General features: G+C 45.6%; 1 protein-coding gene across 3 annotated transcripts; it reads left to right on the forward strand.

Annotated features, from left to right (window-relative positions):
* Positions 1-153: 153 nt before the first annotated feature.
* On the forward strand, positions 154-23,463 carry LOC118513727 (receptor-type tyrosine-protein phosphatase-like N). 3 transcript variants are annotated; one of them, XM_036059879.1, is made up of 6 exons: positions 154-917; positions 5,459-5,739; positions 14,447-14,500; positions 14,856-16,197; positions 16,276-17,565; positions 17,668-23,463. In XM_036059879.1, the coding sequence occupies exons 2-6, from the start codon at positions 5,595-5,597 to the stop codon at positions 17,969-17,971; spliced, it is 3,135 nt and encodes a 1,044-aa protein (XP_035915772.1). In that variant the 5' UTR covers positions 154-917; positions 5,459-5,594; the 3' UTR covers positions 17,972-23,463. The 3 variants fall into 3 exon arrangements, with proteins under 3 accessions (XP_035915772.1, XP_035915771.1, XP_035915773.1); XM_036059878.1 differs by lacking the exon at positions 154-917 and adding an exon at positions 1,516-2,152; XM_036059880.1 differs by lacking the exon at positions 154-917 and adding an exon at positions 3,104-3,232.
* The last annotated feature ends 1,953 nt before the right edge of the window (positions 23,464-25,416 follow it).

Genomic DNA, 25,416 nt, shown 5'->3' on the forward strand with positions numbered 1-25,416 from the left:
GTGAAGAAACATGTTGGTGGAGTCTGCGCTTTTGGGCGAAATTTTCCTTCCAAACTACTCGCTATCGATCGAACGCCGCGTATGTGTGTGTTTGTATCGGTGCGAAAAGCGCAACAGTGTGTTTGGTTCCCAGCATGGTGGACAAGGCACTCACCGAGCTGTCGGTCGGTCGGTACCGAGCCATTCGACTGACAGTCGCGAAGTGTCATTCGCCAGCAAAATACGCACCGACGTAGAGGACGACGACGTAGGGCCGCGCGTACAAGGATATAGGAACATTTGCTGCTTTTTTTTCTGGGATCCACAGAGCCTTTGAGGAATAGACTAAAAGCGTCAGCTAAGAGAAAAGTAAACAAACAGAACGTATATTTTGAGTGGAATCTCTATCCACCAGCTGGTATATCTATGTGGAGCTCGTTTGCTTTACCCAGTGCGGGACGTGCAGAAAACTGAACTGAAGCCTTCACGCAACACACTCTCGCCAGCAAACAACGAGTTCTTAAGAGATGCAGGGGACATTACTATACGCTGTTTACATCGCCACCAATATCGTGCTAAATCAAGTGCCTCGTGAGTATTTGTGCTTTCGAAAAACGTAAGAACTTGTAGAACCCCTTTACGCTACGGACAATTTTCGGCCAAAAGCTTAAAAAGAAAAGCGTGTAAAAAGAAACACGAGTGTGTGTGTGTGTGCGTAAGCAAACCGAGTCCGTCATATCAGATAAACACGGCCAGTGGCGTGTGGTGAAGGCAAGTGACAGCTTCGACAGTGCGCTGTTGTTTGGTTGTTTGTTTTTGTGTGCATTAGCAGCGAAAGAAAGAGAAAACGAGTACAAAAAGAGCTGGAAAAGGATAAAAACAGACACGTAACTCATGCAGCAACGGAGCAAGCAAAGGACGGATCAACAAGATTAATGGTATGTTTCGAACTGGGGGTGAGCCACAAAAATGATAACCTTATCTTTTTTATCTTTGGCGTGTGCGTATGTGTGTGTGTATGTGTGTGTTTATGAAAAAATATGACGGCATCGAGGAAGTAGTATGTATTACGATATTACACGCTACAGCTTACAGCAGCTTTCCTCTTTCAAGCTGTGAAGCGCATTGCATACATTTAGGAAACAGCTTTCGCGATGCTCGTTCGAATCAAGCGATAATAACACATTTTGTTAATGAAAATTAATCGTACAACTGCCTACTCGCTGGCGATAGAAAAACGGAGGAAAATGGTACACACCGAAGGCAAACGCGGGTCGTGTTTTTCCTGGTTCTGTATCGCACAGGAAATGAGTGCTAAAAAGCTCCTGCTGAGACCTTGTTCCACCGGAAGCTTTCAATCGCTCTCGCTCTCGTTTTTCGGAGCGATTCAAGCGATCCCGGGCCAGAAGCGCACGGAACAGGTGCTTTTATCGATGGACTCATCTGTGTGTGTGTGTGTGCGTCCCAGGCCACCCGAACCGACCGCGCGACACTCAACCAGGCCGGGAGTTGCCCTCGGGCGCGTTCGCCAACGCTACCATATTGTGCCGTGTGTTCGCCTGGCGAACGGTTGCATTTCGGAGTCGCTCTCTCACAACGGAAGGCGCTGCTGCGAGCACCAGTCGTTTGCTACGCAGTGCAGCCGCACCGTGCGTGTGTGCGTGGTGTGTGTGTGTGTGTGTGTGCATATTAGTTGGGACTTTTTTGGCAACTAGTTTGCCAGAAGGTCGGTCAGGCTCGGACTAGGCCGACCGCGTCCAGCACAGAGCCCGTTTGTGTTGCACAGCCCGACTCGAAAAAACAAAGAACCGAGGGAAAAAGGGGAAAACAGGCGTGAAAACACAGAAAAGTCCTTCCAAGTGATAGTGATTTTTTTTGTTGGGTTTTTCTTTTCCGTTTCCGTTCTGACCTGAGTTGTGTTCGGTTCGGTTACTTTTTTCGGTGAACGCTCTCTGTTAGTTTTTGGCTTTAAGTTTTTTCTTTCACCCTAAACACACGGGGTACGTTGTAATAGTTATCTGTACGTGTCGGTGTGCGTGCTTAAACAGAGGTCCTTTTTTCTGTGGTGTGCAAATTCCTTGCCAGCAGCATTCCGTGGTAACGTAAGCATCCATATTGAATCGGATCTTCAAGGGAAACAGAAGAAACAAGTGGCAATTTACTATCAAAAGAGGTAAATGAACGATAAACGTATAAAATGATGTAGAATTAGGCGAGCATAGTATGAGAAAATTACTACAAAAAAAAATCGCAACTCAATTTGTCCTTGATTAGCTCAACCTTATGTTAGCGAAAAGAATTCATGGGATCTACTTTTTCCTCTACGAAGAGAATAAATATTAGACCGATTGTATAATATTTTATTCCATTTGTAATTTAGTTGTGAAATCTCAATCTCCAACTCTGGGGCTGGTGCCAACCGTAGCCTTATTAGGAGAGGAAAATTGGCATGCCAACAAAAGAAAAAGACACCATATAACACATTCACACAGATAAAGATACATCTTGTGCATCTATCTTGTCCGTGGAACGGGTCGGAAAAGCTTTTCCTAGCTCCGTCGTAAAGGTGGAGACGCCTGGTGGCTCATGGCTAAAAGAAGAAGAAGCAAAAAAAACACAGGATATTTGCTGTTTGTCTTGTTGCTTGTTTGTGTGGGTGGTTGTGTGTCCGTCATAGCTGGCGAGAGAGTGTGTATATTGAGATGTTATGTGGAAGATATGGGTTTTGCACATAGCCTGCCCATGAGTCCCATCGAAAGCTAGTCCTGCGAGATGAGAGCCGGTCGATCCTCGTGGCACTCAGGCCGACGATGTTTGGTTTGGTTCGAACGAAACAGCTCGAACAGGAAGAAGAAGCTCCTACCACACACTCACAGTGGTTCTCTTCTATCTCTCTCTCTCTCTCTCTCTCTCTCTCTCTCTCTCTCTCTCTCTCGCTTCGATGTTGGCTTCCATGCAACGGAATGTCCTTTCACTAACACCTTAAAAAGCAACACGATCGTCCTCCTTCCTTCTCTCATTTCCCTCCCTGGCTCACCTTCAGGCGCTGTAGAACCTGTTGACTTGTCGTCGGAAGCATTTTGCTTTCGGTAAAGTATGCACAGAAACCGTCCGCTGTAGGAGCGAACAGCAGAGCAGGCGGCTTATCGTCAAGCGGCAATCCGGTAAATGGTGCCAGTTCCAAATCCGACTGCAAAGCCTTCGGAGCTTTTCGGCACCTAGCTTGTGTGCCCGTAAAGATGTAGCGGGAACGGTGCGTGCGCGTGTTTATTTTTTGTTTCCACTCCAAAACCGTTCACGGTGATTTGTTACACAATTTAGGGGAATCGTTATTTTGCGTGCGATTTAGTGGGCAAAAATCTGCATTAGAATACGGAGTGGAACAGCAAAGCGAAACATTCGCAATTTCCAACTGAAACAGTTTAGAAAAAATGTGACGTCTTTTGTCTTATAGTTGAAAGGAAGGAAATTTTCTTCCCAATTTTTCCTGCTCTTCTTCAACTCCATTCTGCCATAATTAGTGCTATGCTAAGCCACCGAGTGCCGTGAAGTTGCTGTGCAATAACTTTAACGACGTTTCGCAGTGCCGTTTTCCACCTTCTATCAGACCCGCTGGACTAGCAAACAGGAAAGGACAACATGCCTGTTGACCTTATCCGTTTAACCCTCGCGATCGCTTGTTTGCTCGCGAGTTGAAGCAAAAGGCAGTAAATAAAAGCTTTTATTTAAACGTCCGCTGGACTGGATAAACATGATAAAATCTCGCCACGCTGTACTTGTGTTGCCGTCGGTAAAGTGATTGGCTTTTAATGTCCTTAGCTCGGGGAGCGTCGGAAAATTATCCCCTTTTGCTAGGTGGAAAGCTAAAGAAAGAGAGCTTGTTATTTACTAGTTTGAATATATTTTACCTCACAAAAACAGTGTGAAGAAGTGGAAAAATGTACCTGAAATGACATTTTGTTGATAAAATGCAATTAAAACTGTGTGCGTCTTGAGCTCACTGCCGCTTAAGTTAATTTTCCTACATTGTGCAGTGGAAAACTTTATCGAAAGGCAAGCATCCGGTACCCGGTAACCATCTGTGTAACATAATAATGTTTGCCACTAAACGAGAGCGATGGCATATCGTCACAGTATGCGGACAAACTTCGTAAAGCGTCTAGGTGAAGGACAAGGTTCACCCAGCGCGTTTCATGAATTGGCTGGCAATTGTGAAGCCGCACCTTTTCTATTGTTTATTACACAAAACTGTCCCGCGAGACCCGTTCGGCAGACACGGGAACAGCTGGTATGTGTTTGACCTTCAACTTACGCCCGGGCAATAGTTTGTGAACTGCCATTTACATCAAACTGTAGGCTGTAATCAATTTTGCACCGAAACGGCCCAAAAGTGGCGCGCCTTCATTTACATTTCTATCCAATTATGCATCCTCTCACCTGACACTGACACCGTCACTGACACTGGCTGACATTGATGGGTGAAAGGTTCAATGGAATTTGTCACGGTGATACGATTCCGTATCGAAAATTAACTTGTAGCCGTGAACTTTGCTGCTAACATTCATTAAAATACCGTGCGGTTTGCGAGCGGGTGGATTTTTAAAACGACCGTTAAAAATGGAGGCGCCTGGTGCCGGGATCCTAATTACGTTTTGAGCTATTTACACGCAGCGCGGTGTAAAATAGTCGTTTATCTTGTGCACGCCACTCTACCTACCCATCCCCGATAAAGTGGCATTTGAAAAGTTTTCCAATATGTACTTCCTTCTGTTGAAATTAACTTCCAGTTGGCAATATGGAAGATAAGAAACGCGCTTCGACCACGTTCGCCCACGAATGTTGTTTCGTGGAGGAGAGGAAGTCGAACCGAAGCTGGCAGTGGGGGGATCCCACTTCATCTGACGACATCTTCGCTGGATGGATAGATGGTTTGACAGATCTCCCGGGGAATTAGACAGCTTCGTCGCCGGCAAAGGGATGAACGAACCGAGGCAGCAAACTGCTGCCGAACGATTCGTTTGAAAGAGCTCACCCATCCTCATCTTCTGTGCTTAACGTGCACAAAATGAAAGTCACGTTCGATCGGGGCAACTTCCGGAAGCCTCCGAACAGCCACAAAACGGATCCAATCGAGAGGGATCAGAGATGGATGGGAACCGGTGTTTGATGGGCTATTAAGAGCGGTCGACTTTTCCGAACCCAATCAAGCCTACACACAAACACAGGTTTGCCTGTGTTCGGGTTGGTACATCCAGATGGCGGTCGCCTCCTAGGCACGTCACGATCCTGCATAACTGATGTCCGTTTCGTTTCCACCTGGTGCTTGGGGCACATGCGCTGGGCTAATTTTCCAATCGTTTTTTCCTCGCTCTTTGCTCCATGGGCTCCACTGGGTGGGGATGCGCTCCGAGCGAAATTAATCGATCGACTCGAACAAGATCTAATCCAATAAATGTGTGCGTTTTTTCTTACTCCACAGCGACATTTCTTCACGCAACAACAGCAGGTACAGGTACAGGTTGGAACGAAAAAGCGGTAAACGAAATCATCCCCCCCCCACCCCGGAAAAACGCCAACCACGGGAACACTTTAAAGTGATGATCTAGAGCGCAAATATGTCAAATACTGACACATCGACGACAGTGGCAGCATGGACAAACACTTCGAGGCAACACTTGATGATGGCCGCCGGTCTGCTGGCGCTGCTGCTGCTGTCCGGCGGTGGCACTAACATCCTCGTCTCGGCCGAAGGCAACATCGGTAAGTTTTGTGTCGTTGTCTTCCTCCTTTTGTTTATGTTCCGAATCGAAGAGGCTGTTAAAAACTTTTTCCCCTCGATCGATAAGCTGGATCCTACCAGCGTTTCATCACTCAATTCATCTCCGCAAAAAGAAAGGCTGAGGATCCGGATTCCTGGAAACGGAATTCGGAAGCGCCTGAGCTGTGAGCTGAATTTTAGATGTAATTTTACGTCCCGATGCGTGTCGTGCTGCTATTCGGTTGTATCTCGATTGAGAGGTGTAATGTGTACGTTGAGGTCGTTTTCTGTTATCTATCCGGGAATCGGTACGGATGCTTACATAATGAAAATACGTACTCACTCGTGCAGGGTTAGGGTTGAAACTATGTCAGGACGGTTTTTTTTATCTCTTATCAGCACGCGTGAAAGGCATGGTGAAAGGCTGGAGCACGTTTACGTAATCCGGTGTGAGGTGAGAAAGGGATGAATTGCTTTAAGTTTGTCAATCGCTTTGTTTAACGCTAAGGCAAGAGGATTATCTACCTCGAAATCTTCTTTTGAAGATGTTTTGCTTGAAGCACTTCAAAGAAAATGTTTGAATGTCGATTAGGGAACGAATAACGTTTTGTTTTTATATATTACATAACTTTAGGCGCTCTTCGGGAGTTCCGTTGAATACGCCTTAAAGTATGCAACTCATTATTAACTTCGAGCGAATAATTCAACAATATAGCTTTTTTCATAAACTGACAGCATTTTGACAGAAAAGCGAGTTTAAGCTGGAGTTTGCGCTTGTTAACCCACTTGTTTAGAGATGTTTCAGAAAATTGCATAACTTTAGGCGCTTTTGATGAGTTTTTCCAATATTACGCCCTAAAGTATGCAATTTGTTGTTCAGTTAGCACAATTTACCTTAAAAAAAGCTATTTCAAATTTTTTAAAGAAAAACGCAAGAAAATCATAAATTTAAACCGTAGGAACCCCAACCAACGCATATTAGCACGCTCGCAGTGAAAAATCGCTCTCAATTTTTCTCCCCCTTACGGACAAAGCTCGTTCCCTGCTCGTGACGTACGGACGTGTAATACATTTTCCTTGATCAACACGCAAAACACTTCCCCCCACACGCCATTGATCCGTGCAGCAACAAGAAAACCATGTCCAACCCCTTATCGGACACATACATTGCGTCACATACAAAGAAAAAGGGTAACAGGGGGCGAAAAAAGAGCTCCAACTATGATTTACTGACTGTTGCATAAAGGCTTCAACCTTTTCTATTGATGTTGTACGTGTTGCGCCCGTGATTGGTCGCACGAGAGACTCTGTGTGTGTGTGTGTGTGTGTGTGGGAGTTTTTGCCAAACACTCGCCTTTGTCCATGGTTCGGTGCGCAATGCACCTGCACCTGCTGCATAAAATGCACTCCCACACGTTTCCACGGCACGGCTAGCCTCGATGGCCTTGAATTTCCCGGATTCCGATGCAGCTCCGTGCTCCACAGACAGGCAGCCGGGTTTCGCAGCCGAGCGCATTTGCCTACCAAATGGAGCTAGTTTCCCGGCTCGGTGAGCACTCCCGGATTACGGGAATTAAGGAGTTAATTGGATTTTTTTTTTGTCTGGTTGCGATCGTTTTTTGTTTGTTTTCTTTTCCTTCTGTAACTTGTACACCTTCTGCAAGGGAAGGAACAGCACGGAATGTGGCCTGGTTTTGAAGCACGTGATTGGATTGCTTCCATGATGAAAGTTTCTATTAATAACGAGGAACGCTGCTATGTAGGTGGGATGGGGTGGGGTCTGCACTTTATGCTAATGCAGAAGCGCACTGGCATTGAATAGTATTTGCCGGCTAGCGTTCCCATCTAATGAGATCATTCCATGCCGGGACATGATTCAATTTCGGTCAATGCAATAATATTGCACCGCCGAGGAAGTTTAATTTACCCATCCGCATCCGGCGCTTTGCATCGTTTTGCATCGAACACGGAATTGCATCACTGGGCAGTGTGTTGCACTGTTGCACACCCATACATACAGGACTTGATGTTGGAGCCTGTTAGCTGAAGCAGAATGGGCAACGAAGGTTTTCACTCTCAGTAACACATTCCAGACCAGTCCAGACAGTCTGTATCGAGCTAGCAGAGTCTCTGGACCACTGAAGGAGAAAAAATGCTTCCACAACGGTGTCGCAAGGGCTTAGCTTGTATAAATATGTCACCATCTAAGGGTTCCGTTTCCAAAGGGGCGATCCTTGATGAAGCGTAAATAGCAGTCTATTAAGGAAGGATGCCTGGAACCTGCCGACTGGCAGCATTCGCTCACGACAGCCGCTTGACAGGATTAAAATCAAAATCGATGACGGCTAACGGCGACAGCTGAAGACCTTGCTGGCAGTGCCATTGTGCTTGGTTGCGCTTGGAAGATTGGATTAATGCTGCAGGTGGGTTATTAATGCCTTTATAGCGATGGGAACCAAACCAGGGCGATCCGAAAGCGGATTAGGTACGCAGAAAGGATTCGGAGAAATAATACCTTTTCGGTCGTTGCTGGGATGGGTTCGCTGATTTAGATTTATCGTCCCAGAGGGCTAGAGGCATTGCCGAGCGTAAGGGGGTTTGGGGTTTGTGGATTTTATTGAATGTTGTTTTGTTTTAAATTATACTTTGAAAGCGGATTAACGCGCTTTGGAATATTCTTTAGGCCATCGTTTTGATTTGCGCCTAAATGTATGCAATTTGAGTTAAGTGATCTCAGAAAGGGTATAAGTAATATTGAAGGAACTTTAATATTTTTATCATATTATTAAATCACTCTCAAGAAGGTTAAAAATGCTATACGAAACGAGCTAAGTTTAGTAAATTGGTCCTTCGTCCTCAGTTAAACGAGCAGCGCTGAATAATTGATGAGCCTGTCCTTTCGATGACCTTGCAAGCGATACCTTCCCGCTGTGCACAATGCCACGGTGAACGATGGTGATAATTAAATAAATGTATTTTCCACCTGTTGGTCGGCGATACGGCGATAAATATACAGTTTTCTACCAAACTCATCTGCGTCACTGCAGAGGTGTGACAGCAGAAGCAATAGTAGCCGTGGTAGTGTTGGTACACGGAAACGTACCCCCAAAAAACGATACACAAAATGGAAGCAGTATTAATTTGTAACCTAATCCACACACACATACACTGACAAAAGCGAAGAGATGCCCGAAGCCATTTCCTATCAATTTCGTCGATTAAGGAGAGCGGGATGGCACAAACAAGCACCACGTTGTGCCAGCTATGGGCTGATTCGTCCGAGGATTGTTGTTTGTTAAGGTAAAGTGAAGCAACAAAGCTGTTTATTGAAAGCGAAGGCTATCGATGTTATCGATACACCCTTGCGAGACCATTTTTAGCATCAGTCTTTTCTTGAGAATGCGGACACAAGGAGCATTGGCACATCAGGGGCAACGGCAACTGACCGGTCCGAAGGTTCGGAGATGTCGGAATGTCATTGACAGTGTTGTATAAGCTGTCCGTTTTGGAATTTCTGTGGATGAAAGCTGCTGGGCGCTGGATATGGAAAGCTCCCGAGGATAATGACAATTTTGTGTATCTTATGTTGACCCAGGTAAAGCCAGGTAAAGCTCTGTTCCTGGTAAAAACCACAACCAAGGGAATGTTTTCAAAAAAACTCTTCGGATCTTTGGTAGCATACGAATGTAGAGATGTTTTGGGGGGTTTCGACAGTGTACATGTAAGCCGCTTAAGTAAGCTTACTCTTCAACTCCGTGCAATTTTTAACTTTCTATCTACTTTACTAAGACTATGCACGGCTCTAGTGTATATTGACCGCATGTAGCCAAGATGTGTCTTTATGTTTTTTCCCTACTCATGTGGCTCCCACGAGACCTCATACCCACACACATACAGTTACATTATGCTCGTGATGGGTGTAGAAAATGATAATTTATTCCCAACATATGCGCTCTCGAGCGCTTTGAAGTACCCTACCAACCACCGTCAGTACTCGCTTATAGCCTCCATAATCGGAAACCATCCACCCTCGGGGGTGTGATAAAATGGAGCGTACGTGATTAAGGTTGTAAATAAAATGCGCCAAGATGGGGCCGGGATAGCGAAGGACCGAATTACCTGTTGGTTGGTGTGAGCAGGCATGAGCTTTTTGAAGTTAGCACAGGATGTGTCTTTTTCGTGCCCTTCCAGCTTGTTTCCAACCAACAAGCTTGACAGTGGGTGGTGTGGGTTAATCCGAGTGTTCTTGTTAACTCAAAAACTTCAAGGTTAAATTACTTCTCGCATCAAATAGTGTGAAGGTAAATTAATTTCGGAATATCTTACGCCTTACAGTATGCAATGTGCGTAACAAAATACGGCTCTTTATCATCAATTAGGCTCGTAATTATTTTAAATAAATAAGCGAATGTCCTAAATACATATTTGTAATGGGATTAAGGCTGTAAATAAATTAAGCTAAGAGGAAATGACCTTTTGTTGGCTGAAGCTGCATGAACTCTTGTAGCTCGCGTCGGGCATGAATTTCAAAGCTTTTAGCTTATTTCCATCTGGGAATTGAGTGTTGGTTAGTTAAAATACTCTCTTGTATCCAACGAGCTACTAACGATTATGTTGGTATGATGCGGAAGAAAAGTATGCAACCCGCATGACAAAACAAGCCTTTCTCTCATCTATTACGCTTCTGAATGATTTGAAATAAATAATCTAGCATTAGAAAGCACGTCGCTTATAAATAATTACACGTTTAATAAGCAGCTGACGCTACGCAACCTCTGACTCTCAAACAGCACGTGATCTAAATTTAAATTCCAGTTTCTTAGCCGATCAATCGATATCGGTGTGGATTGTAGGGACAAAAATAAACCATTTATCAAGGTTCTACCTTCAACATATGGCTGCCGGAAGGGACAGAAAATTGCCAAGAAACCTAAAGACCTCCATTCTTGGGCTGTAAAATAGAAAATCAGAACCCGGAAGTGGCACATTAAAAAAAAGGACACACACATACATAAACCGGCCACATTGACGTACGCGTACCATAGCTCGTTGGTTGTTTGCGTGTATGGAGCTTCCATGCACGAATGCCAAAGGTTGAACCGAATGTGGGAGCTGTCGGAACTCTAAACCGACAACCCACGCGCCATCTAACCTGGGAGGCTTTAGCAGCGAAAAAAAAACAAGGGGGCATTCGATTCCGGAAAAGGGAAAATAGGAAACAAACAAACGTTGCCAATAAAATATTGTCACGGCACAAAGCAAAACAAACCTGAAGGGAATAAAAATTGAGGGAAGCCTACGGATCGAATCGATCTAAGAACCTAACCTAAAATACCGGTTGCCCAAAGTTTTCCACCGGCGGTTTGACGTCATTCGCCTTCGATGGTGGTTCGGTACAGTGAGCGAGCTGCTCGTGAGTTCCACCTTGTACACTCACGACTTCGCAGCTGGAACTCACCGTTGACTGCGTCAATTTGACAGCTTATCGCGTTCGTTTGTTAACCTGTTTTTTTTGCTCTCTTCTCTTTTGTTTGTTTTTTTCTTCTTCTTGTTGTTGCTTTTCGTGCCAGCAAAATGCGCAAAACAGGCCCGGGGCCGGAAACATCGCTTTGCCTATATATTCCACTAATTCATTGTGTTGCTTTTCACGATGCTTATCTACCACCGGCCCGTGGCTGTGTGGGACGCGTCCAAGGACGATTTAGCAGGGCACCGAACCAGCAGAAAGGAAGCTAGTAGCGGGAAAATGCTTTTATTGGAATGTAGGATTAAATTTCAACAATGTAAATCACAGCCAAAGACAGGTGCACATTGTTCCTGTCTTCTTTTTTTCGCCCTGTTTTCCAGACGCTACCATTTTCCAATAATAGAACACACTGCTATACGCCAGCGCTTGCTGCAGGCACCAAACACCAATTAAGTTGATGTAGGAACGTTTGATATTCGCACGAATGACGACGTGATATTTTTGTGCTCATTTTCCTAATACGATTTAAAGCTTTTATTTGCAACAAAAATAAGTAGGAAAAAACGAGCGGGAATATAAATTACATTCTCGCTCGCTGTCTCACTTGGTCATTCTCGTTTGACGTCAGCTAGCGTCAAAATGTGGAGCCTCTAATTACTTTTTCCCACGCACTGGTGAATTGAAAAAATATATTCAAGAAAGGCAAATCAACCGGTAAGGTACCATGTGTCACGAACATTATACCGATGCGTGCCAAAAGACATGTTCAACATGTTTCTTACGACGGTTTATGTTTTGTTTTCCTTTTTTTTAGTGTATAGTTTGGTATCGAAAACTTTGGCCATTTTGAAAGCGTCACACAAGATGCAGCTACAGCCATGTAAAATAGCGATCAAAATTGCACGTTGTATAGAGGATCTTCGAGCGTGCGAAGGACTACAACAGGTGGCACACACACATTTTCACTGCCGTGCCCGGTACTTGGGAAAAACGGTCGAAAGTTATTTTTAGCACACTCGACAACACCACCTACTCCGCTGTTCCCTGGTGCTGGTTAACAGGGTTTTTATTTTATTGAAATGTTGTTTAATATTCCTCCCAGCAGGGTGGGATGACATGTGTGAAAATATGCGCTAGAGTGCTTTTCGTAGCTCACAGGGCACAGATTCACCGATCGGAGAAGCGACCGAGCAGAAGTAGCTCAAGCGCCTGTCGAAATGGCGACAGTATTATGCCGATTCCGAGGACCGAAGGCACAAAATAAACACACAGTCAGGACACGGTCTGACCGGGCTGGCAAGGCATCGCGAGTGAAGGAATTTTGTTGCATCAGAGTCCCGCTTTTTCCCACACACACACACAACATGGGCTCCGAGTTCTGGCACGGAAAGGAAGCATATGTTTACTGAACCTAACTTTGGGGGGTTGGCGATATCTTTTCGACGGGTTCGGGTATTGAGTGGCTGCCGTCGGAGAAGCCACGTCAACAAGCGGTCGGTGCTATTTATAGACAGCGTGGAGCGGTGGAATCAAATTGAAACGTCACGACGAGTCAATCGACGGACTGATATCGATCTGGCTATTGGAGTGGTCGCTGCTAGAACGAGAGAAATGAAAGATTTCCTGTGTGAGAAATATTTGACAGACAGTTTTCTTTACTGATTTGTAAAAAGAGCAAAAGAAAATCTCTCATCTGTTTAGAATCTTCGACTAAAAATAACTGCGAGTTGAATCTTTTGCAATCATGAAAACGCGCCGTAAAGTATGCAATGTAAAGTTTTTGACCGAACTCCTCGGATTCTGCGAAACAGTCGAACAAGAAATTGCATACTCTCAGGCGCAACTTTTCGATCGACTCAAGGCTATACCACTCCATCCCACGAATTTCGATCAATTTACTCATTTATCATTATAAATTGCTCATTTTATCGTTTCGCCGTTACTTTTGCTTCGTGTGGGGCATTATGAGCTGCGTTTCGGACGACCGAACTCCCGCTGGTTTATTTTCCACGAATCCATTTACTGACTGACAGATGACATGATCTAAGCAAAACGTAATCACAAAATAATCACCATAAATCATTGAATATCTCCTTAGCCGGTTCGGCATGCCCGTGGCTCGTCCCGCTCCCTCGAGGCTCTAGACGTCATTTTTTAGTGCGAATAAGGCACCATCAAAATCAATATTTTAACCAAAGAAAACACCACGCGCCAACACGCTGAAGCGTCTGACTGTTCGCGTCGGCATTCATCCACAGGAAAATAAACCACTCGCCCTAAATGTCAGATAATCCTGTCCACAACGCATCCTTCATCGTACCACCATCACGGGGCGTGTGAAAATGAGTGTACACGAGTGTGCCTTTGCCGTGCCGTCTAATGAGGTTGGACAGAAGCGAGCAGCGCTGGTTGCCTGCAGGATTCACAGAATGTAGGCCGAATATAGGGGCCTCCTGTCGCTCTGAAGAGGATGTTTTCTTGCCGGTTGTATTGTGTGCACTCGCGAAGCGTTACGCGATGTCCTTGAAGTCCTCTCGTCCCAGCGATACCGATGGGATTGGCAATGGAGCAAAGCCCCGAGAGCGCACTCATCAGCAGTTTTGTTTGAATCGGAGGATATCAGAGGGATATCATCTCCGCTGCAAAAACCGTTTTTCAATGCCCCGGCATCAAGTGGCATTGTGTGCTCGGCGGTTATCCGGTGCTCGCTTCGGTTCGCTTTTTCTCGCTTGAGTTTGTTTATTAATGCAGTGGGATTCATCAACTGGGGAGCATTCATCTTCGTGCCTAAGACATAACCGTTTCCCTGTGACACGCCAAAGGTTAAAACGGGAGAGAGAGAGAGAGAGAGCGGCAGAGGGACATCCCACTCGTCACAGAGATACTTTCGATAATGGTCCTGCGGGTCCTTGTACACTGGAAAATGGCGCAGACAACCATCACCATCAATGTGAGTGGGTTCGACTGCTCTTTACAGCCGAAGTACCATTGAGCTCGGAATGAAAGACACCTTTAAGCGGTGGATAAGAGAATCTCAAGCGAATTCCTCACCTCCAATACGCTATTAAAGACATCAGAATGATTTATCTGTTTCCTGTAGAACCCCCTATTTGCGTAGGATAATTATTCGCTGACGTCTGGCTCAGTTCCATCTCATCCACCTCTCAAGCACCGCTCTCGTCTAATCTTCACTCGCTATCGGATTATTAACGGTGTTTTTTCTCTTGTTTCGCCTCTTTCAGGTTGCCTCTTTGCGGAAACACTTTGCTTGGAACACCTGGAATGGTGCTATGATGGTAAGTATCCGTTACGTGCTTGTAGCCACCATCGAGAGAGCGAGGGAGCTAATAGGACGCCGTTCCGTTCGTGGAGAAGTTTCTTCGTTTGCTATCAATCAAAAGCCCACGGCAAAAATGTCCGTCGTTTGATGGAGCTACCGTGAATCCAATTAAGTGTTCGTTCCGTTTTTACTCGTTCCTTCCAATTACTGCCTCTAATCGATGGTCTGAGCGTGTATATAAGTTCGCTAATTAGTTTCACTCCTATCTCCTGTTGCATATCTCGGCCGGATCTCCCATCGCGGGATCTCCGTAATTGATCACCGTTTCAATGGCATTTATTTGCTGTCTCTCTCTCACACCTTCGTTCCAGACTTCGCCTTTGGAAAGTGTCTACCGCAGTATGGGCTGGAACCGGAGGAACTCTTCCGCAAACCGCTGGAGGAGGACCAGAGCCGCATCCTGGCGCGCATGCTCGAGGAGCTCCAGGGGGCCGGTCTCGGCTGGGAGCACCCGTTCACCCAGTGCCGCATCCAGGGTGCGCTCTTCGCCATCCGCACCAACTCGGAGATCCCGCAGACGCTGTGCGCTAACCTAGCGCCGGATCCGGAGATCCTTGGCCCCCAGAGTCCGCTTGCGTTCGTACGCTTTACGCCGCCGAACGAGGAGTACGCCGACGAGGTATACTATCCACCGCCGAAGAAAGCATTCGCACACCAGCAGATGGAGTCACCGGTTGAGTTAGACATTCTGCCGGAGGTGGTTCCTCTGGATCCGCGTGCACCATCAATTGAGCTTGAGCGAGCGCGACTTCAGGAGCTGCAGCGGCGGATTGCTCTCGGGCGAATGCTCAAGCAGTACGATGCCGATCAGCAGCAGCAACATCCACCGGACGTTACGGACTATCTGGATATGGGAGCTGAGATGAACGAGATCGAAGACAGCCAGCTGTTACCGTTCAAGGCGGCGGAAGGTGAGCGTGAGTGGGCATACGGAGCGAGCAAACGGGGAGCGACCGGCTCGGGCATCTTCCGCGATCAACAGGCAGGAAATGATGAGGAACGCGCTCTCAAGGAACTGGTCGATCGCTTAACACCGGCCGACGTAGATCCGGAGTTTGAGTACATCTACCCCAAGACGTCATCCTTCCGAGAGTACGCGAAAGAGCATCACATCCCGAAGATATCCAACTTTGCGCCCGAAAACGTCAACCGACTACAGCAAGAACCAGGAGCGGCGAAAGCTAACGACCCAAACGTGGACAAGTTCTACACCCATCCGCACAAAGCAGTTCCTCATACGCGCAATGAAATTCCAGCCTCGGGCAACTTCCGTGAGTCAGCCGTAGCTGCTTATGCACCCGGTCCGGAAGCAGGTGGCTTGTACACCGAGGGAGGTTTCGTTTACGTTCCAAAGTCGGGTGGTCGACCAGGCAAGGATGAAGCGCGCACCCTGCTGGACAACATCCTTGGTTTTACCAGACGCGAGCGGCTAGACGTGAAGAAACCGGGACCTCCGGCAGCACCACCACCATCGGGCCAGAGTCCTAGCGAACCACCGAAGGAGATGGCACCAGCAGAGGAAAAACCTCACCCGGCAGCCACAGGTGAGGATAAGCGACCGAAATCGAAGAAGGAACTGTTTGCCCACACGGACGACGACCATGCACCGCACTCGGTCGATACGGAGTACGCGCACGTTATCCTGAAGAATCCGTAAGTGCTTTTAGGTTGTCAAATTGCATACATTTAGGCGAGCTCACATTTTAACCTCCTTTTCGTGATCTTCAACAGGATTGACAACTGGAAGGATGGATCGAGGATTGTGGCCGCGCTGGCTGAGCTATTGAACATGCAGGGCTACTTCACGCATCCACGAGTCGATCGGCACGAAGTCTCGTTCCGTGTGGAGGCGAACCCGGATCGCAAAACGGCTGCCGATGTTGCCAAGCAGATCAACGATAGCCGCTTCAAGAACAATCTCTCGCGACGGTTGGGTGTGCTCGTTATACAGGCCGGCGTTGGCGATAAGACCAAGGAAAACGATGTCTCTTCACAGCGTTTGAAGCGTGTCGAGGATGGACCGAACGTTACCCACGTTATGGCTTACATGTTTGCTGGGGCAGGAGCAGCAGCTGTTATCGTTGTTGCGATGACGCTGTTCCTTATCCGCAAGCACGATAAGAAGAAGGACAAACTGGGAGGACTTCAGTCGGGATTGAGCGGTGCCGACAGCTCGAGCAAGGATTATCAGGACCTTTGCAGAGCGCGTATGGCAGGTGGAAAAACGGGACCTACTGGCTCGGATTCCCCTGGCGGACGCATAACGGCACTGACGAAGGAAGCCGAAGCGAGACCTCCATCGTCCCGCTCGAGCACATCCTCCTGGAGCGAAGAGCCGGCGCTAACGAACATGGACATCTCCACCGGCCATATGGTGCTGTCGTACATGGAGGACCACCTGCGCAACAAGGGACGACTCCAGCGCGAATGGGAAGCACTCTGCCGGTACGAGGCGGAACCGAGCGCACGGGATGCGGCACTACAGTCCCAGTGTGCTCCACTAAACCGTCCCGGTGCACCTTTACCGTACGATCATTCGCGTGTTGTGCTGAACCATCTGGCGAACGCAGAAGGCATGGACTACATCAACGCGTCCACCATCACCGATCACGATCCGCGTGCCCCGGCGTATGTCGCTGCTCAAGGACCGATGCAGTCGACGCTGGCACACTTCTGGCAGATGGTCTGGGAGCAGGGTGCTGTAGTTCTCGTGGCTCTGTGCCGTCTGCAAGAGAACGGTGAGCCGGCGTGTGCTCGCTACTGGCCCGAGGAAGGTGCCGAGGTGTATCACATCTACGAGGTCCATCTGGTTAGCGAGCATATCTGGTGCGATGACTACCTGGTGAGGTCGTTCTACCTGAAGAACCTGCGCACGGGAGAAACGCGTACCGTGACACAGTTCCACTTCCTGTCCTGGCCACAGGGTGGCGTACCGACGTCCGCGAAGGCACTGCTCGATTTCAGGCGCAAGGTCAACAAGTCGTACCGAGGACGTTCGTGTCCGATCGTTGTGCACAGCAGGTAAGTGAATGCGCTATACGCCTAAATGTAGGCAATGCGATGCTCTATACTGCTTGTTTCGAATAAATTCTCATGCCGATCGTATTTTTATCCCGTTTTTAGCAATGGATCGGGACGTACCGGTGCCTACATCTTGCTCGATCTGGTCCTTGGACGCATGAACAAGGGCGCCCGGGAAATTGACATTGCCGCAACACTGGAACATCTGCGCGATCAGCGTGCCGGGCTCGTGGCCACCAGGCAACAGTTCGAGTTCGTCCTAATGGCCGTCGCGGAAGAGGTGCATGCCATCCTTAAGGCACTGCCACAATCCACCAGCAGCAACAAGGGCTCGCAGGATCAGGAAAAGGATGACAAGGCAGCACCGGAAGCAGCGAAGGCGGCCGACAAACCAGTGGACAAGTGAATCATCAGCTGAAGATGTGAGCGGATACGGATGCATTTAGTTGGGCTTAGTTGTAGTAGTTCCTTTACGGTGAAACGTTATTCATTTCTCCTGTCAGATCTGATTTTATGTCAAGTCTAAAACACAGATAAGTCACTTCCTAGACCCACTCTTGTTGAGTGGCCAAGTTAAGATGTTTTATCATCGGAGTTCCGTTGCGCTCTGCGCCTTTTTAATTCAACTCCTTTAGAGTACTAGAATTGCCTCTAACGTTCTTTGTTGTTTTAGATGATTTTGTTAACAAAAGTTTCCCCTTTCGAATGCTTAGTAATCTCCCCCGGACATAAAATATGGGGGAGAAGCTATTAGCGCGAAGCGGGAACCATATTGGACAGATGACGACAAACAAGCTAACGGAGTTATTCGGATTGAATCGATTAAACAGAACCTACACGCTAAGCGAACCCCTGGATGCACGCACTCAAAACGGAAGACGGCACAACCATGAATCGAACAGGCAAAACAAAACAAACAAAAAAAAAGAAATTTATGTAAGAAATCCATACCAAAAACAAACACATTTACACACAAACACACACACTGTACGCTGCGAGGACAGCGAGCACAACTGATGCACTGTCAATTTGAGAACACCCTTATGCAGAGCAGCGAGCAGATCATCTTTCGGTACGGTGGATGCACCGGCGGTATCCTTGACCCGGCCGGACCACTTTGCCCACCAGCCTGCAAAGTGGTGCTGGCCGGGTGTGAGACCGGGATGCGGCGGTGGGCCTACCGATCAGACAGATCAGCGCAGTATCAGCAGTAGACGAAAAATCGACACCTTCTTTTGAATATCATCTTTGCAGCGAGCGAAGCGATCAATGCAAGGACAAAGCGGGGCAACAATGGCAAACATGGCCTCTAGAGGAAACCTCCTGAACCAACGGACTACTACCTATCATTCACCTACTATTTAGCCGTCATCGTCACATCGCCAATCAATGTTACTAACTGTGGGTGACTGTGACCGTGGGTCCTCACTCAAGGAAAAATGGAAAAAAAACAAATCATCTATGTACCTCCTATAACTACTTCTACTAAGCGTACTAACGCGTACACTAAGTTGAAATTCTTGTTTTTCACCTAGCACCTCTTGGCAGACTTGGTGTGTCAGCGGTCAGTTACGTTACGTTGAAGGCCAGTAGTAGCCAGATGGATATTTATCCCTAACCCAGTATCCTTTCCCAAACCCCGGACAACTCATTACAAAGGCATACCAAAAAAAGGAAGATACAAACGTCATACATATATCTATACATACAATACATTATTATACATAACAAAAAGTAATTATATATATATACATACATTACATATATACATTATATTATATTGCAAAAAGCAACAGAGATAGAGAGAATAGGTGGGAGACAAAAGGAAAGAATGTTTCCCCCTCCCCTCGTAACGTATTTTAAAACCTTACTACACAAACCACTGGAGCTGATAATGATGATTATGGTCATATATTGAGCGGATTGCGGGGCAGTCTGAATTAGTGAATTGAAAAGTATATATTTTATCGACCTCGAGGCAGGGTGCTCGAGTTTTGGGAGGAGTTCGTTTCGTACAAAAAGCGATTCAAAATCGCGCCACACACACACGCGGAATTCATAGAGCACAAAACTCGAAGAAGCAAGATGGCGATCATCAGAGATCACAGAGTGCAGCTATTAGGTAGGAGTAGGAATTTAGAAAAGGAAGAAAAACCAAACCAAATACCTAGGATGTAGGGTACGGCACATTTGATGTGCTTGGTAGACAGGGCAGGCAGACCGACAGTCCACAGAAGTAAACGTGAACAATATCCAAACACAAGAACACCGCAACGAACACGAACGAACGACCGTTTTGTTGGGCAAGATCTGGACGAGAGAGGTACAATCGGGCGAAGGAAGTGCATGGGAGGATGGAAAGTGAGGTTAGGCAAGGGGAAGAAAATATATATTTTTTGATTCCTTATTGTAGAAACAGCCGGCACACCGGTCGCTACTGCACCGCTGAAGCGCTTGCGTCGCTCGCACCAGAGTGTACGAACGGGAGGGTTTTGCGGTACGGAACATTGTTACAGCGGTACGCCGTTTGACAGATCTGTCAGCGGCTCCTTCGATGTAGTGCCCGATCGGCGAACGACGCACGCTTCACTATCGCAGTAGAGGACGTGCGAGTGTGTGTCCGACAAGCTGTCAACCATTTAGTATACATACTCACACACACACATATATAGAAAGCAGCAGCCAGAAAACCTTTACCATACTATATACTACAAACACACAAACACGTGACGGGGGGAAGAAAATGCATTTTAGTGTTATAAACAAAACAAAACAAACGCCCCGCACGAGGTAAACCAACTAAGCGTATGTAATTGTTCGATGAAAATGTGTACTTTATGAAAGTAACGAAACGTTATGCTTATTCCACTTTTACCCATTTTAGTGATTTAATGTGTGATTCAACGTATGCATGTTACTAAAGCTACCCAAAAGAAGAGAAAAAAAGAGTAAACAAACATAGAGCAGAAGCAGCAACAGAAAAAAAAACCATCTCACTCACACATATACAATCTATCTATAGCGCGAGCGAGCGACAGTGGCAACTATCGGGAGTGTGCGTATTTTCACGATCTTCAGTAAGATGAGCATATATTGTACTGTAACCGCACCAGGTTAAGTGTTACTTACCCACGTACCCGCTCAAAAGCTCGACCAACGTCCCCGCACAGCCACGCCACACAGACTCGCCCAACCAACATCAGCGTTCGACAGCTCGAAGCCCGCAACTCCAGCCTGTTGAGGGTTTCGAAGCTGTCCGGGCGAAAGCTTGTGGCGGAAACGCTTGGGAGTCGCATCTAAGAACTACTAACCGAACCCAACATGGCGCCCACTTTTGAAGGATCGACAGTTTCGGCTTGGGCCCGTTTGCGAGCATTTCGGCCGCAATCGCACACCTTTTCGGCTGTTTTTATTGGTTTTGGGGGCATTCAATTTCCAATCCACATTCGCCAACAAAAAAAAAATGGTAGCAAAACAACATCTTTCCTAAGAAAATTCTGACGACCGGATGGGGAGAAAAGTTTGATGAGGAGCACGAAACATGCACTGGATATATCTGGAGACATCATTCTCTCCCTCTCTCTTTCACTTGCACCATTATACATGTATATCAAAACATAAGGAACTGGCATCAAACGGGCCAGGACTTGAAACTTTCGCCTATCGAAAAGCAAGGCGCCATTGTGAGCGAGAATTGAGCGTGGACACTAATTATACTAATCAACAAAATGTACTAAAAGCGACAAACTCTACGAACAAAAAAGAAAAATTAAGCGCAAGATGGCGATAGTGATTTGTTTACACTTTACAAAAAAAAAAAAACAAACAGGCAGAAGGGCGAAAACACATAACACATTTGGACAACTTGAATCATAAACAAATGGCAACCGCAGAAGTATCTATGTGTGCGTGGAAAGAGAGAAAGCAGGCGAGAGATAAAGGAGAAGAAGTAAAACGAATTAATCAGAGACTGAGTAAAAACAAATGAAGTAACAAACAAAAGGGAAACCCCTACAATTACACAACCCAACAAAAACAATGGAATACACACTAGTTTTGTGAACTTATTTATCTGAAAACCTAAACCTGTTGAAGCACAACGCGTTAAGCGCGCCTATCTAAGTAAGCAAGAAGAGAAGATCTAATAAACCGGATTATGTTTTACATACAACTCTACTTCAAAAAAACAAAACCAAAAACCAAAAATGCTGTTTCTTAGTAGTGTTGCTTTTTCTTCCGACACTTCGATGTTTATACTGGAGGTTGAGTTTCTTTGGTCGGTCTTTTTTTTTTGCTGTCAGCTCAGTATCGTCTCTAGCAACAGTTGTGCGATTGGGGATGGAGATTTTTTCATTTAATTTTACACACACACACACACACACACACAAACACACTCTTTTGCACTTACACAAACAACACAAATGTATTTACGAACAAACAAACAAAACACTAAACGAATCGAACGGAACAAAATGGAACACGGACAAATTGCACCGGAAAATCAACATGACCAACGACGGATACGGATAAACGAGATTACGAGCGTATAAAACAAATGGGAAACTCATACAAAGGAAAACCAAATCTGTAATGGATTACTATATACATATACATATACATATATATGATACTTTTTGAGCTATTTCACATAAATTATATAGACATATACATTTAAATGGGGCAAATAAACAAACAAAAAAAACCAAACAAAAAAATGGAAGCGAAAGCACAAAACAGAAACCAACATATAGGATAGAGATGGCGCCGACTGGCATACATGGTACACCCCACTATGGAAATACATATATATATATATATACATACACGCATTATGTGCATATACACTATATACTTATACAAAATGTCAATCAGTGTATCCCTCCTTTCGTTCCCACAAGACACAATCCAGGACAGGATCAATTCATCACCACACGCCTCCAGCCTCTCCTCCACACATCCCCTCTAATGTGCCGCCCACCATACAATTACAAATACAAACACCTAACTCACTACTACTTTTGTGGCTTGGTACGTTTATAGCAGCAACCGGTACCGTACGTACGCCTACTTTGATGTGATTGTGTACAGCGGTACGGAGTGGAGTGCAGCATTTGTACAGCGGTTACCACGCTGCCTACTGCTCATCGTTGCAGACCGAATGCTCGCTTGTCTGTGCGGATTGCATACGTTACGATCGTTGTCCGTCAGCTTTCGAAAGGTATGCAATGCGCACTGCAAAGCGCATTCAATGCATGAATATATCATACAGTTTAGCACCACTTGCGAACTAGGAATGCGGTGTGTACATGTGAAACACATTTTGAACTTTTAACACAGATGAAATGTATAAGCAAAAGAAGATAAAGCAAACTATATTATCCTATAGCATCCTTCCAGGGAGGGAGAAAAACAGCTGAAGAAAAGCCTGAGTAAAGAGTGACCTGCGCTGGCAGCTAGAACAGGAGCATGAACAGGAGCTACACTTAGAATTGAATTTATTGTTATACATATTTACCACTACCCGTTTAACACTTGAACGCCCCTGTTTCAGGGAAGAGAAAACTCACAAACACGCACACTATTTAGCCGAGCCGGAGGGATTAGCGAGAGTAGTAATATCTCTCTCATGCGGCAGTTTTGAACGGTTGACAGTGCAAGACAGAGGAAGCTTATTTGGTAGACAGCAGACTACGGCAAAACAGAGGTGTATTCATATTTATCTTTATGTGCAACTAAATGTCCAAATGTCCTTTAGGCGATGCAGAAACCGATGATCGGAAGATCGACACCGCAAAACTCACAAACACTTATACTCCATACACATCAAAAGCATTAGTGAAGAATGGAAAAATAAATAACATATGTTTATTTTCAAAAGAGCATCCAGAAAAATCTAAACCCCAGTTTACTGCAAACTGTATTTTGTCTTGTTTTGTCTGTCCTTTGGTGAAAATGGGGGGAACGCAAAAAACCAAACCTAAACGGAGCTAATGAATGGTAGGAACGGTTTGGGCAAACGGAAAAGCTGCATGCAGTTTTTGGGAACTAAGTGTGTGTACATGTTTCGTTTGTTTGGTGCATGCTGTGGGAGATTTCTGTAGGTGTGTTTAGTAAAAATGGGGTAACCCCAAACTATCGAATACTTCAGCTGGTAGATAAAAAGCAACAACAAAAAACCGTTAAAAGATCTTTCAGATGTAACTTGTAAACCTTATGAGAATGTTCGAAGTGAAGTGAACTGGCTAAATAATAAGCATAGCAACAGTAAGAAACGTATTAAAACACTCTCTTTAAAAAGAACAGTGCTATAAGTGTGCCGCGCTAATGCTTTTATGCTGACGGGCGGGTGCATTTGTGTGCTAGTTGTGGAAGAAAATGTGTGTTCTTTAATGTGTATATGTTTTATGTATCTATATGTTTCGCTCTCAGAAAACACTAGCAAAATCAGCTAACAGATTGCTGCTACGCAACGGTCAAATTTCATTTCATTCATTTAAACGTAGACAGAATGCACAGACATTCTTCTCTATCCAGGATAAAGTCAGTGAATATTTACGCAGCGTTAGAATTGTGTTACAACCGTTCTCCCGAACGCACACGCTGTGCTGTGACTGGTTTACTTTCGAAACTCAACCACTTTTTAACCATTCTAGCGAATGTGATTCAAAAATATAAACCTATCTGTTTTTACTTACGTTTCTCTTTTGTCGTAACCGTACATGGCACTTGTGTGTGATTGTTTTTTGTTCCGGTCCATTTTTATTGATTTAATTTTGCGCTAAGTCAATAATATTCCGAAATAAAATGGAAAGAAAGTAGATTTATCTGCGTTTAAATAAGGTAAGTTGAGAAAATATTTAAAATTCTAACAGAAATTTGTGCATAAATGTATGCAATAAGCATGTTTTTCGTATCTGCGCCTGAAAGTATGCAATATGGGTGTTAATTGAGAAATTGGAAAAGAACAACCAATGCATAATTTCCTGCGCTTCCATTTAGGAAATTTCTGTGAGAAAGAAAAACAATAACAAAACTTTAACCTTTGTTTTCTACCAGATTGAGTAACATTTAACCTGCTCCAAACCACACCAATCATAAGTAATAACCCCAAAGTGGCTAACCTGTAGAGCGCCTACAAGTCAAGCATTAATAAATTAATTCTTTAATGTCACCATCTCGCTCGTTGTTTACCTTTCGCCTCACTTACCGCATGACCTGCGTGAACTATCATTTGCCCAGCTTGCTGTGACCAAATGTGAAGGATTTTCACACCACAGTGGCGCCCCACTAGCTCAACCCGTCTCGGCCTGCCTGCTGCATAACCTTTTGTGGGTTGGCGCAATGAGACATTACGAAACGTAAACAAAATGGCCACGTGTACCACAGGCGATCGATCACCAGGCATGCAATGTTGTTTGTAGTTTTACCCCCTACATGAAAGGTGAAACTTTGAAGTATAAATATTTGTCAAACCAACTGCATCACTATTTCTCCCAACGCCCAACAAAACATTCGAACCTAAATTTGTAACGTTACAACTTCCTCCGACGACTGGTCGTAATGCACGCTTTCAACAGTGCCACCATCTTCATTAGCATTAGCTGTGGAGCGGGAGCGGGAGAAGAGATGTTCCACTCCAAAAAAAAAAAACCAGTCCACTTTTAAGGTGGCGACGTTCGGGATAAGCCAAATTCCAGATTCGCTTGAGGCTGATGTGTAATACAATGCACGGCGCAGTGTTTTCTTCTCTACTGGGACCCGCATCGCATCTTGCATAATGTCCCATCCCATGGCTAAACCTTTTGGAAGGGACGTCCGATGAATAAGAAATGCTGCGCGTCGTCGTCACCA

The sequence above is a fragment of the Anopheles stephensi genome, chromosome 3, assembly GCF_013141755.1.
Source record: "Anopheles stephensi strain Indian chromosome 3, UCI_ANSTEP_V1.0, whole genome shotgun sequence".
NCBI classification, from domain to species: domain Eukaryota; kingdom Metazoa; phylum Arthropoda; class Insecta; order Diptera; family Culicidae; genus Anopheles; species Anopheles stephensi.